At 49.8% G+C, this 12110-nt stretch overlaps 1 protein-coding gene across 2 annotated transcripts; it reads right to left on the bottom strand.

The window, feature by feature from the left end:
• Positions 1–555: 555 nt before the first annotated feature.
• On the bottom strand, positions 556–11032 carry UCMA (upper zone of growth plate and cartilage matrix associated). 2 transcript variants are annotated; one of them, XM_021064863.2, is made up of 5 exons: positions 10894–11032; positions 10535–10600; positions 10355–10450; positions 5930–6028; positions 556–974 (listed from the first exon to the last, which is right to left on the bottom strand). In XM_021064863.2, the coding sequence occupies exons 1-5, from the start codon at positions 10949–10951 to the stop codon at positions 877–879; spliced, it is 417 nt and encodes a 138-aa protein (XP_020920522.1). In that variant the 5' UTR covers positions 10952–11032; the 3' UTR covers positions 556–876. The 2 variants fall into 2 exon arrangements, with proteins under 2 accessions (XP_020920522.1, XP_020920523.1); XM_021064864.2 differs by having other exon boundaries at positions 5930–6025.
• Between the last annotated feature and the right edge of the window lie 1078 nt (positions 11033–12110).

Genomic DNA, 12110 nt, shown 5'->3' with positions numbered 1-12110 from the left:
AACCATGGAGTTAGAGACTCCAGGGAGCCTCTACAAGCCAAGAAACACCTGGGCCCCCGAAGCGGGAAGAGGCAAGGGAGGATCCTCTCCTGAGCCTTAGGAGGGAGTGTGGCTCTGCCAATACTTCAGAGCAGACTGCTAGCCTCCAGAACTCTGAGAGAATAAATGCTCATTGTTGTGGGTCACCCAGTTCGTGGTGCTTTGTATGACAGCTCTACCAAGGAAAGCTCTGAAGAAAAAGGAGGTGCTATCGCAGCTAAACTTGACCTGCTCAAGAGTTGGGTTACAGCTGGCCTTGCTACTGTAACCCTGGCTTCTGAGGGATGCCTTTAAGAAACCACCGTTGAAGGTTGATTCTTTCCAGATGAGACATGAGAAGTACCTGGGCTCAGTAACGATCTCACAAAATGGATTTCCCCAGTCCCTTTAGGTCACATGACTGCCGAGACAGCGGAAATACCCAGCAGGGCTCGAGAGCCCAAGCTTCCAAACGAACGCCACAGTCAGGGAGAGCCATGGTGTCCCTTGGGAGGGACAATCTGAGAAGACAGTGTAGAGTGTTGACTCAGCATTTTTATTTGTCAGCTTTTCTCTTCACTGGGATTCTTTGTTCTATGGGAGGCTCACTTTGGGAACAATGGCAAAGCAAGGGAAAACCGCTGTAGGGTTAGTGCCACAGGCCCCACAGGTGTTGGCTCACCTCAGGAAATACCTGCCAGGATGCGGAAGCCAGGGTGTTTAATCCATCAGAACAGAAGGCCCCAGGCTGAGGCCCTGTCACTGACTGGTTAGCAGGCAACAGAGATGCCTGAACACTGCGGTTGGTCAGGGTAGCAGACCTCTCAGGCTCTGCCTTCTGGGTCTGTTAGGTTGAGGTCAGATATGGTGGCGGTTGTAGAGATGGGATGGGTATAGGCCATCATAATGCCACTGGCGCCACTGCTCCACGGCCTCCCGGCTTCTCTCTTCCTGTTCTGGGAACGAGAGAGAAAGTCCTTGTGTCAGGATGGAGGACTCGGATCTGGACACAGACACCAAGCTCTCTTGGCAACTCTCAACACAAAGGGCCCACCCCAAGGTGATATGAACCAACCACACCTGTGTGCAGGGGTGACAGAATGTCCCCTCTGGAAGGGCCTGAGAGGACACAAATCCAAAGTCCTCATTGTACATTCAGACCTGGACAGGTGAGCCTCACAGAGGTGGTTGCCAAGAGAGCTAGAACCAGAGTCCAGCATTCTGTTCAGCACTCCTTCCCTGAACAGCCGGCACAGGAAGGAAGGCCTGCGTGCAGAAACTGGTCCAGATCATACAAACTAAGACATAGAACACAGAACCACAGTAGCGTTAAAACAGACTGCAAACCATACTGTTGAAAAAAATCATAGAAGGAGATTGTCGGTTTCAAAATGGGATTGTGAGTGAGTAACAGTAAATACTGTGCTGTGTTTTCTAAGCTTTAAAAATAAAGTTATTTGGGAGCTCCATGGGTTAAGGATCTGGCATTGCCATGAGCTGTGGTGTAGGTTGCAGACGCAGCTCAGATCCCATGTTGCTGTGGCTGTGGTATAGGCTGGCAGCTATAGCTCCTATTTGACCTCTAGCCTGGGAACTTTCATATGCCACGGGTGTGGCCCTAAAAAGACCAAAAATAAAAATAAAGAATTTTGCTTCTGAGGTCAATTCAAGACTGCCTGCTCACTGTTAGAGACCATTAAAATATGAGCAACTGTCACAAGGATGTCAGTGTTTAAAAATCGTCCATAGGGGAGTTCCCGTCATGGCGCAGGGGTTAACAAATCTGACTTGGAACCCTGAGGTTGCGGGTTTGATCCTTGGCCTTGCTCAGTGGATTAAGGATCTGGCGTTGCCGTGAGCTGTGGTGTAGGCTGCAGACGCAGCTACAGCTCCGATTCGACCCCTAGCCTGGGAACCTCCATATGCCACAGGAAGCAGCCCTAGAAAAGGCAAAAAGGACCAAAAAAAAAAAAAAAAAAAAAATCATCCATAGGCTCCTCAAAAAATTAAATAGAACTACCGTATAACCCAATAGTTCTGAAAACAAGAACAGATGAGTAGATAAACAAAATATGAGATAGGCAAATATGGATGTATATATATATATGTCTGTGTGTATTATTCAGGCATAAAAAGGAATGAAGTTCTGATACAACATGAATGAACCTTGAAACATGCTGAGGAAAATACACCAGACAAAAAGACAACATTTTGTGATTCCTCTTCTGTGAAATATGTAGAACAGACACATTTGTAGGGACAGAAAATACATTAGAGGTTACCAGGGGCTATGGGGAGAGGGGAATTGGTGAATAATTTGTAGAAAATTTGCTTAAGGTGATGAAAGGGTTTTGGAAATAAATAGTGCTGCTGGTTGCGAATGTATTAAATGCCACTGAATTGTACTTAAAAATAAGTAAGATGGCAAATTTTATGTTCTATATATTTTAGCCACATTTTTAAAAAAAGTATTTGGGGAAAACGTTAGGAGGATGGAAAGTTAATAGAATAGCAGAGATTCAAAACCCAAAATGTCTTCCTGCCTCTGTCTTATTAAATGTGGGCTTCACCACAAAGCCTCTGACTCTGACCTCGGTGCTGGTGAAATGTGTCCTCTGTGGCTTTGGGTGAGCAGGATGGCCTGATGGCTTCAGCGTGCGGGGAAGCTGGGTGTCCTTGTGGTCCTTGGCACCTGTGAGAGCCAGGTGCTCTCAAACAGGAAGGGCCCTTGCTACCTCTGGGTGTTGGAGCACCATGTCTGCTGGGGATGTTTCCTTCTATGTGAGCTTGGGGTTGACACTACCCTGGGTGCTAAAAATCCACCGTCCCTTGGTGCCTCAGGGGCAGCCAGAAGCTCACAGAGACAGGCCAGGCTGGAGCTTTGGCTGTGAGCCTTTGGCCGTTCAGACCTTTCTCAAGCCTCATAGAGCAGCTACTCTTTGCTGATCTTGACAGTATGATTTTGACATAGGAGTTTTATTTTTTCTTCCCAGACCAAGCCAAACTCTTTTCTTGGACCGTTTCATTTAGATGACCAGAAGGCCTCCCTGGTAAAGACCCAAGGCCCGGAGCCTGTGACCTTTGTATAGGAGTCACTGTGACCTTTGATAGACTCAGGCTTTGAAGGTCGAAGCAGGCCTGAGCTGCCATACAGGAGTTAGAAGTGGGAGCTCAATGCACTGTTTATCCCAGAGCTTTTGGGGGCAGAACTCAGAGTTAGTTTTTCCTTGTAAAGCTGGTGGTCTCGAGCAGAGTTACAACCAGGAGTCATGACAGAGCCCAGTGATCCTCTGACCCTTTCCGCCCCTTCCCCAGACAAGGGCCAGTGTCCTGTGGGTTGGAAGAGGGGCCTTTGACCTAGATAGGATTTTCAAGCCCTCAGGACAGTCCCTCTTGTCCAGAAATCTCGCTCCAGACCCACAGAAATCCAACTCCTTCCAGTCACCCGTGGTGATCTCTCAGCATTCACTTTTATGAAGCATGTCCCTTGGGGAAAAGGCCAGCGTCCAGCTGCTATCAAATATTCTGAGAAGAAATGACATTGCATCAAGATGGCTAACTGAGGAGTTCCCGTTGCGGCTCAGTAGTTATGAACCCAACTCGTATCCATGAGGATGTGGGTTCCATCCCTGGTCTCACTCAGTGGGTTAAGGATCTGGTGTGGCCTTGAGCTATGATGTAGGTTGAAGTCTTGGCTGGGATCCTGAGTTACTGTGGCTGTGGCGTAGGATAGCAGCTGCAGCTTGTGATTCAACCCCTAGCCAGAATTTCCACATGGTGCAGGTGCAGCCCTAAAAAGTCCCCCCCCAAAAAAAAACAAAAAACAAAACTCTCTGAACCCAGAGTCCCGACCAAGAAGGGAGTGTGAGGGCCTTTGAGAAGAGCTCTGAGCATGGCCCACAGTGGAGCTTTCCGGCAGCCTGGCCTCTGTGCAGCAGTCTGTTCTGGAGCGGAGGCAAGGGAAGGGGGGAAATTGAAATGAGGTTTACCCTTGACATTTATCCTCAGCCTGTACCATCAGCCAGACTGGGCCACTGTACGTTACCCGCTCCCTCCCTCCATCCTCACAGGCCAATCCTTGGACGGAGGAAGCTCTCTAGGACCTCTACTCGTTTCATTCACAAGAACATGAGCTTTGCAGGCACATACGCCATAGCTTAAATCCCTTGCTAGTTATAGGTCCCGGAGTATTCGTGTATCCTTTCTAAGCCTGAGGTTTTGAAACTGTAAAATGGAAATTTTAAGACCTGAAAGGCTGATTATAGGATTACATGGTTCAGTGGAGAGCCTGGTATAGCACGTTCTCAGGCCATGACCACAGCTGCTGTCACTGCAGTCCCTGAAGCCCTTTGCCCTGCCCTGCAGCGTCCTCATCTTTGTGGGAAAGGCCCCGGGGCCTCTGGCTCTGGCGGAGGACTTGTCGTCCCTGAGATGCCCAACCCCTCATCCTAATTTGTGGAAGGGAAAACAGTGAATGTTTTCCATCCAGATGCTAGGGACCTGAAACACTTAAAAATGCACAAAATAAAATGCTGTTATTAATGCTGCATGTTTAAAAAAAAAAAAAAGCCAAAGAAATTTCAGAGGCCACAGTCTCATTTTTTAAAATGTTTCTCCCCACGCTGTCCACCAAGGTAACAAATCTTCAACAGAAATATTTTGCCTCTGAGTTATAACAGTCTGACTTTGTCCCAGAATGTTTGATTTGCTGGAATCCTGCCCAACACCTGACTGCAGGGTGCAACCAGGTGCCACCTGCAAAGCAGCGAGCATGGCCTGCAGCCTGCTGGTACCTGGTGATGGTGTCCTTTTCACTAAGAAGTGCCCTAAGAGTATGTTACCTCCCGGACCACCAGCAAGCAAGCAAGGAGGTTGATGAATTCAGTACTGAAATCATGGACTTTCTCTAACAAAGGGCACCTCAACTGTGGCCCTGTGTCCAAGCTGACATGCATCAAAGACCTTTCTCAAGAGCACTTCAATCTTGAAGCTTCAGGGGAAAAAAACAAGAAAGTAATAAACACACACACTGGCCTACCTGGACTGAGCCCCATGAACTGTTCTATGGATTTTTTGCTGTGGGTGACTCTTGCGGACAAGTAATAGATACAAAGTTGAATCCCACCCCTTCCATGGGAGGCTGTTCAAAGGTGGAGCTTCCTTTGACCCGCACCCACATCCACACCCTGAGACCTTGGTGAATAAAGCACTTCCTGGGTGGAGGCTGGAGCCCTGTCTGGATAAGCTGTGCTCATTGTCTGGTGAGAGACACAGAGGCCAAGGCCAAGGCTTAGCAAACAAGACACGTGGGGCAGCAGGTGAGGAACAGGCAAATCATGTCGGAAGTTGCAGGGGCCTGATGCGGTGGGCGAGAGGGAGCCTTCACGTGGGCTGTAGATGTTGATGCTGGAGGTGGGGTGCTGGGGGAACGGCGCAGGGCCCCGTGACCAGTGCTGTCTGAGTTCCATTGTTCTGGTTTGCTTTCACCAGTCACCAGATGCTGATGGTCGTGGCTAGGGAGATGAAGGCCTAGGTGTTCCAAGATGGGTAGTTCCCAGAGCCATGACATGGCCCCTTGAAAGTGAGTTTGAAACCCTCCCAACTCAACTCTCTGGGAACTAAGCTAGTAGTGTAGTTGCTAAGACAGGCCACCACAGTGATCCTGAGTAGGAGAAGATACTATCAACTCAAAACTCCCACAGACCCCAGGCCTAGGTGGTCTGTCCTCTCCCAGGCCTTCTGAAATGCTGGAGCTACTTGTGTGACTTCCTCCCTTTTTTTTCCAAGACTCTCATGTTGTGAAGTAAAAGTAGAGCTGCTCTTACCTCCCTCCTTTAATTAAAAATTAGGGAGAAGTACAGGCAAATCAACGTGGCATTCCCGCAAATCTCCCTGGCTGCAGAGCTCTTACCGTCGTTTTGCTCCTCCACGAAGTTCTCAAACTCGTTCCTTTGTTCCTCGTGATACTCTCTCCGCAGCTCGTCCGCCCGCAGCTTCTGCCTGTTCTCTGCTGGGGGAGGGAAGATGCGAGAGTTGCCCCTAAGAATAGGGGCTGCCACCCGCCTTTAGGGGAACACCAGACATTCTGCCCAAGAGACTTAGTCAGGTGGGTATGGGGCTGTGCGGGAGGGGTAAGGACCGGCTTTCACAGAAATGGTTCTCTCCTGACATAGACTTCAAAATCTGAGAGATTGGGGGGCAGTTCATCCAACAGCCTCATTTTGTGTATGAGAGGACGGAGACCCCAAAAGGGGAAGCCATTTAGCTTCAGCCTTAAGGTAATGGTGTATCCAGGTGTATCTTGCTCTCTGAAGCTAGGAAGTCGATGATAGATATGAATTCAATGAAGGAGTGACCAACTTTATTTCATATTAATACCTGCAAGTCCTTTCAGCATCTTTGAGCACCTGTCCTACCTGAAGGTATGCTCAGCACTGGGATTAAAAAGGCAGATAAGAAAGATTTGGGGGTGGGGTGGGATGGGAAGATATGGACAAAGAAAGGATTCTTTCCTCTGCCTAAGGCCTATAGTCCACAAAAGGAGAAAGATGTGAAAATAAATTGTACCCAGCATTGTGACTGCTATGATAGAAATCCCCTAAAGGTGTGATGATGACATGTGGTAGAAAGGATTTAAGATGATCCTGATATTCCTGTTCTGAGGTCATTCCCTCCCCTTGTGTGCACTGGCATAGTGCCTCCCTTCTCACAGACAGAAGGTGGCAAAAGTAATGGGATGTGACTTCTGAGATTAGGTTACAAACAGGGCTATGGCTCTCTTGGCTTGGTCTGTCTCTTTCATCTTACTTCTGCTCTGAGGGAAGCTAGCTGCCACGTTGTCAGCTGTCCTGTGGAGGGGCAGACTCACTCACGGCAAAGATCTGGTGTCCTTGACCAGCAATCAGCAGGACCTAAGGCTTGTCAACAGCCATGTGCATGAGCTTGAAAGCAGATCTCACAGTCAGGCCTTGCAATGAACGCAGCCGCAGCCAACACCTTGACTGCAACCTGCTGAGAGACCCTGGGTCTGAGACTACCAGCTAAGCCATGCCTAGACCCCAGAAACTGGGAGATGGTGTTCGTTGTTTTAAGTTGCTAAGTCTGGGCTCATTTGTTATACAGCAGTAACTAGTACAGGATATGGGATGATCAGGTAAACTCCCTGATGATGAAAATACCCACCACAGGTATCCCTTAGTTTGTGAGATACTGCATTCCAGTAAAGTTGGCTGTAAACTTTTCAATGAGGAATTCCAGTTCCACATTTTAAAATTGGAGGTACACCTCTGTGGTTAGAGAAATAGCCCCAATGATAACTGAAAACTGCCTCTGAGGGCATGTAAATATGATGACCATTCCTTGGCTGCTGAACAGCAAAGCTCCTAGCAGTGTCTCGAGCCCCAGAGGGAATCCTTACCTGAACCACCAAGTCACACCTCACCAGCAGGTGCAGCTGTCCCTCACCTGCTCTAATACAGCCACCCCCCAAAAAAAAACTGGACTTGAGGGAGTTTGATATAAAATAAATTAGTTTCTAGCCTCTTCCATTTCTGCCCTCACATCCTTAAATTGACCTCTTTGGTGTCAGAGCTGTGGTTATTTAGAGGAAATTATTGGGGCCCTCGGAACACCTCACACCCCTGCAGTGTGATTCCCCCACATCACAGCGGGGAGACTGAGGTGCTATTGTCCCCACCAGTGACAACGTGCAAGAGGATGGAAGCAGAGGAACCGAGGCAAGACATTGATTTTCTGCCCCACCCACACTACAGAGGTGGTGGGAGAAACAAGAAGTATTTCCTTCTGAAACAGTAATCCTGTAAACAATCTCAAGTCGTTGAATGTAAGGAGCCTACAATCCTAGCCAAGTTGTATAAATACTAGTTGTTGATTTTATATGAATTAATCCAACTCGGATAAAATCATATCATCTGCGAACTGGTCTCCGTGCGGATTCCTTAGGAAACTCCCATGTTTTTCCCATACTTGTGCCTTTACTTCTGTAGTTGTGAGCATCTTTAGTTTGGCAGAAGAGGTTGGTGCTCTGCTCTTCCCCATGCCTCTCCCCCTGTCCCATAGCCACACATTTCTTAAGAGGGAGTTCAGGCCCAAAGAAGTATGGTGACCTAATCAAGGCCACACAGTGTTCAGGCCATAGCTGGGGCTGGCCTAGAACATTTCTTGCAACCACCACAAGCCCTGATGTTGCTCTAGGTACCAGAAAGCGGCCGGGCATCAGGGCGGAAGGCAGGGGGTTCGTAGGGGACAGGAAGCAGGTGCTTGATGAGCTACCACCACTTCCTAAAGAAGCATTTTCCATTTCTCTGTACTCCAGAAAAGAAATAATCTTCCTCAGTTGCCCTTTTGGAGGTGCCACAGACTGGACCTCTGACTTGGCAATGAATAAGAATTTGATTCTTGGGACAAGATGCTCTTTTTATACTGTGCATCATACACAGGATACAGCCCTACTCGGGAGTGTGCATTTCCTCCAATTAGTTCCTCTTTTCACTGCCAAGTAATCTGTGTCTTTACCCAGAAGCTTAGAGATGGGAGATGCCGGTTTTCTGGTTCCAAATGCAGGTTTATCAGAGTGTCACCTGCCTTTCCTGAACCTGAGACGTAATTGGGTATTGTTCTTCTGCCCATCACTGGAATTGGTGACAGCAGATGAAATCGGGAGCATCCTAGACATTCACCAGGCTGTCCTGAGCTCCCACAACTGACACACAGCTTCCATTCCAGGGGACAGACCTCTGGCTTCATCATCCCTCTCATTCTGAATCCGCTTAGAGGATGGAAGCTAATTGCCTCTCCTAAATTCAAGCCTGATCCCTGCTGGAAGTCTGCCAGACTGTTGCTTCTCTCATTTCCATCAAGAACTGCTCAGAAGTTCCCATCCTGGCTCAATGCTAATGAACCCAACTAATATCCATGAGGACGAAGGTTCAATCCCTGGCCTTACTCAGTGGGTTAGGGATCTGGCGTTGCCATAAACTGTGGTGTAGGTTGCAGGTGTGACTTGGATCTGGTGTTGCTGTGGCTGTGGTGTAGGCCGGGAGCTACAGCTCCCACCGGACCCCTAGCCTGGGAACTTCCATATGCCACGGGTATGGCCCTAAAAAGACAAAAAATAAAAACAAACAAAAAGAACTGTCCAAACTCCATCAGTCTTTTCAGTGTTTCTTGACATTTGCTAGTCTTTTAATCCCAAATTGTGTGAAGCCTGGAGATTTCCCCAACGTGATTATCCTTCTCCAATTTAAAAAAAAAAAAAGGCAAATTTTGTCTCCAAATATTTTCATCTCGCTTCTTACCCATCATTTGAAAACATTCCTGTTGTTTTCTCTGAGCGGGTTACCTTGCTGAGTGTGCTGAGAGGCACAAAGAGTTTATTCAGACTCACCCACAAATAATGAATCAAGCCTTTGGACTCAGACTGTCAGAGCTCAGAGTCCTTGGAAGAATCTAGTTCAAAGGCAGAAAACTCAAATGCCTTCAAGGGTCGGCAGGTCATGGCAATGAGGGTCCCTGCCAGGCAGGGGACACCAGGGCCTTCTTCAGGCTGAGAAGGAAACATGGCTCCAAGCTCAAAAGACTCCCAAATGCATTGGAAGCGGAGATTTTAAAAACTGCTGGCTGAACACCGCTCTCTCAGGGGCTTATAAATAAGGAAACTTGGGCCCAGGGAGAGGAAGTGGTCAAGGCCACTTAGCAGCAAAGCTGTCACCAAACCCACATTCCCAGCTCCTGCACCCATGCGCCCTCTCCCTGCTTGCAGCGCTGCTCTCCTGCTTATAAGGGTGTCCCGGGAGTTACCCCAGAAAGCACGTATTGAGCTACGGTGTCCCCTCTCCACCAGAACAAGGATTTTCCCCATGACATTGTTTTTTTCTTTTCTGGCTGCGCCGGGGCATGTGGAGTTCCCAGACCAGGGATCAGATCTGGGCCATAGTGCCGACCTACGCTGCAGCTGCGACAGTGCTGGATCCTTTAACCCACAGTGCTGGGCTAGGGTTCGAACCTACATCCTGGCGCTGCAGAAACACCACCAGTCCTGTTGTGCCACGGCAAGAACTCCACCCTGTGACATTTTTAACTTTCAGAAACAGGTGCAGTTCATCATTTCAATGCATTCCATATGGCCCTTTCCCTCTCTCTGTTCCTTACCCCTTCAGCATAGCCAGTCAGACCTGCAATCGAGAGCAGGTGGTCAGAGCTGAAGTCACTTTGCTACCTGAGGGCCCAAGTTGAGCCCTGGGACCCTGGGGTCCCCACAGCCCAGCTGACTGTGGGAAGAAGAAGGAACAGGAGGCGAGGCCACCAGCCTCCTTACCATTGACTTCATCTCGGGATCTGGGAGACCGCTTGCTGCGCTTCTTGAGGAAATTCAAGGCATCTGATTCCTGCATGAAAATCTTCTCTTTGACGCCTGAAACCCGAGAGAGGCCAGTCACAACCATCACGGGCTTGCCAGCCCATCCACCCTGCACCCCTGGGTAGACCCGGCACTCACCTTCCTGGGCCTCTTGTCCTGCCACCTGCCTGGTACCTACTGATGCACTGGTCCCCTCCTGCAGCACTGTGGACAAGAGCACAACATGAGGGCCATGGCACCCCAGGTCGGGCCAGGATGGTCCTTCCCAGGCTCTGTGACTTGTCCTGGAGCCCTGGGTGCCTCAAGTATCAGCAGAAGAGCCGTTCTCCCCAAGAGACCACCAGGCAGTGGTTTTCTCTGTGCTGTGCTATGTTATAGACACCCCCTCACCCCAGCACAGCCTTCTTAACAATAAGCACCTGCCTTTACCTGGGCCACCTGAGCAGCCTCACCTAACACCTGAGACCAAGTCCATCCCAGAGCCTACCCCTACTCACTGGACAGGAGCACAACAGTGGAGAGACAGGAGATGAGGAACAGTTGTCTCCAGGCCATCTTTGGGCAGGCTGGGGCTCTGTCTGGGAACTTCAGGCAAAGAGGGTTCTGCAGCCCCTGAGGCTGCCGGGTCTGCACTTCTGTGTCAGGCAGCTGGCAGGGAGGGAGGGAGAGAGGGAGGCAGGAGGCAGGAGGCCGGGATGCCACTGGGGGGAGGTGGGAGGGGGCCGGGCTCTGGCTGCCATTGGCTGCTCCTGCCGGAGCACTGGAGATGTTTTTGGCACCTTGCAAACCTCACAGAAGCAGAGCCCATCACTGGAGCCCCAGTCGGGACAGTTCTGAAGCGGCCTTTCCAAGATCCGCACCCAAAGAATTGCTGTTGGAATGCCCAGCCTCAGGGTCAGGATACCAAAGACCAAGGGCAAGTCTCAAAGAGCCTCTGGCATCTGCTTCAGGGGAGATGGGGACTCTGGTCCTGGAGGCTGAAGCACACAGGAGGGAGAAAGGGCTCAGTGGGGGACTTTGACTCAGGAGGGACCAAAGGCAGGAAGACCCCCCATTAGGGTGACGCTTGCACAGACACATGGGCCATCCTGACGGTGCCCCTCACCTTGGCGTATCCCCACTGATGCTCACTGTCAAGCAAAGCACAGACCCCTCAGCCTTGGAGTCCCAGTGCCTTTTCAAGACACCGAGGAGGAGAGGCAGTGGGCCTTCCACGGGGCGAGGAGGAGTGCAGTGTGCAGAGAGCCCCACCACTGGGCATACTTCTCAAAGGCACGCTCCATGTATGGGAGGAAATGCATTCCCAGAAGCAGGAATGCTGATGGAATCAGCCCAGTCCCTCAGGAGCTTTATTCTTGCTGTTATTCTGAAGCATCCAAGGAGTTGCCTGCCATGGACCGCTGACAGGAAGAGAATGTTAATAGCAGAAAAATAACCAAGGCAAAGCAAACAAAATAATGGGTGTTTTTCACTGGAGGGAAGTGCCAGCTCTTGGTGGCTGGGAGCACATAGAGGATTCCCCTTCAATACTGGCTAACCCCACTTAACCAGGTGGGGGTGGCCTCTGCGTGATCAACCCAGGAGGGACAACACCCATCTGTCAGGTTAACTAGCTGTCACCTGCAAGAGGGAAGGGCCCCGAGACAGCAATTTTGATGGGACTCGTGAGTGAGAAATGGATGTGTGAAATACCTGTGATATCCTTGACACCCTC

Source organism: Sus scrofa, chromosome 10 (assembly GCF_054392235.1).
Source record: "Sus scrofa isolate SSC_HxYL_T2T_F1_AM1 chromosome 10, Sscrofa_HxYL_maternal_Yorkshire_Landrace_v2.0, whole genome shotgun sequence".
In the NCBI taxonomy this organism is placed as follows: domain Eukaryota; kingdom Metazoa; phylum Chordata; class Mammalia; order Artiodactyla; family Suidae; genus Sus; species Sus scrofa.
Note: the sequence above shows the minus strand (reverse complement) of the source record. Positions and strands in the feature narration are given on the sequence as shown.

Coding starts and splice junctions, on each gene's coding strand:
- UCMA (XM_021064863.2), bottom strand. CDS start 10,951: ATGGCCTGGAGACAACTGTTCCTCATCTCCTGTCTCTCCACTGTTGTG. Junction 10,451..10,534: donor AGGACAAGAGGCCCAGGAAG/GTGAGTGCCGGG, acceptor CTCGGGTTTCAG/GCGTCAAAGAGAAGATTTTC. Junction 6,029..10,354: donor ATCCCGAGATGAAGTCAATG/GTAAGGAGGCTG, acceptor TCCCTCCCCCAG/CAGAGAACAGGCAGAAGCTG.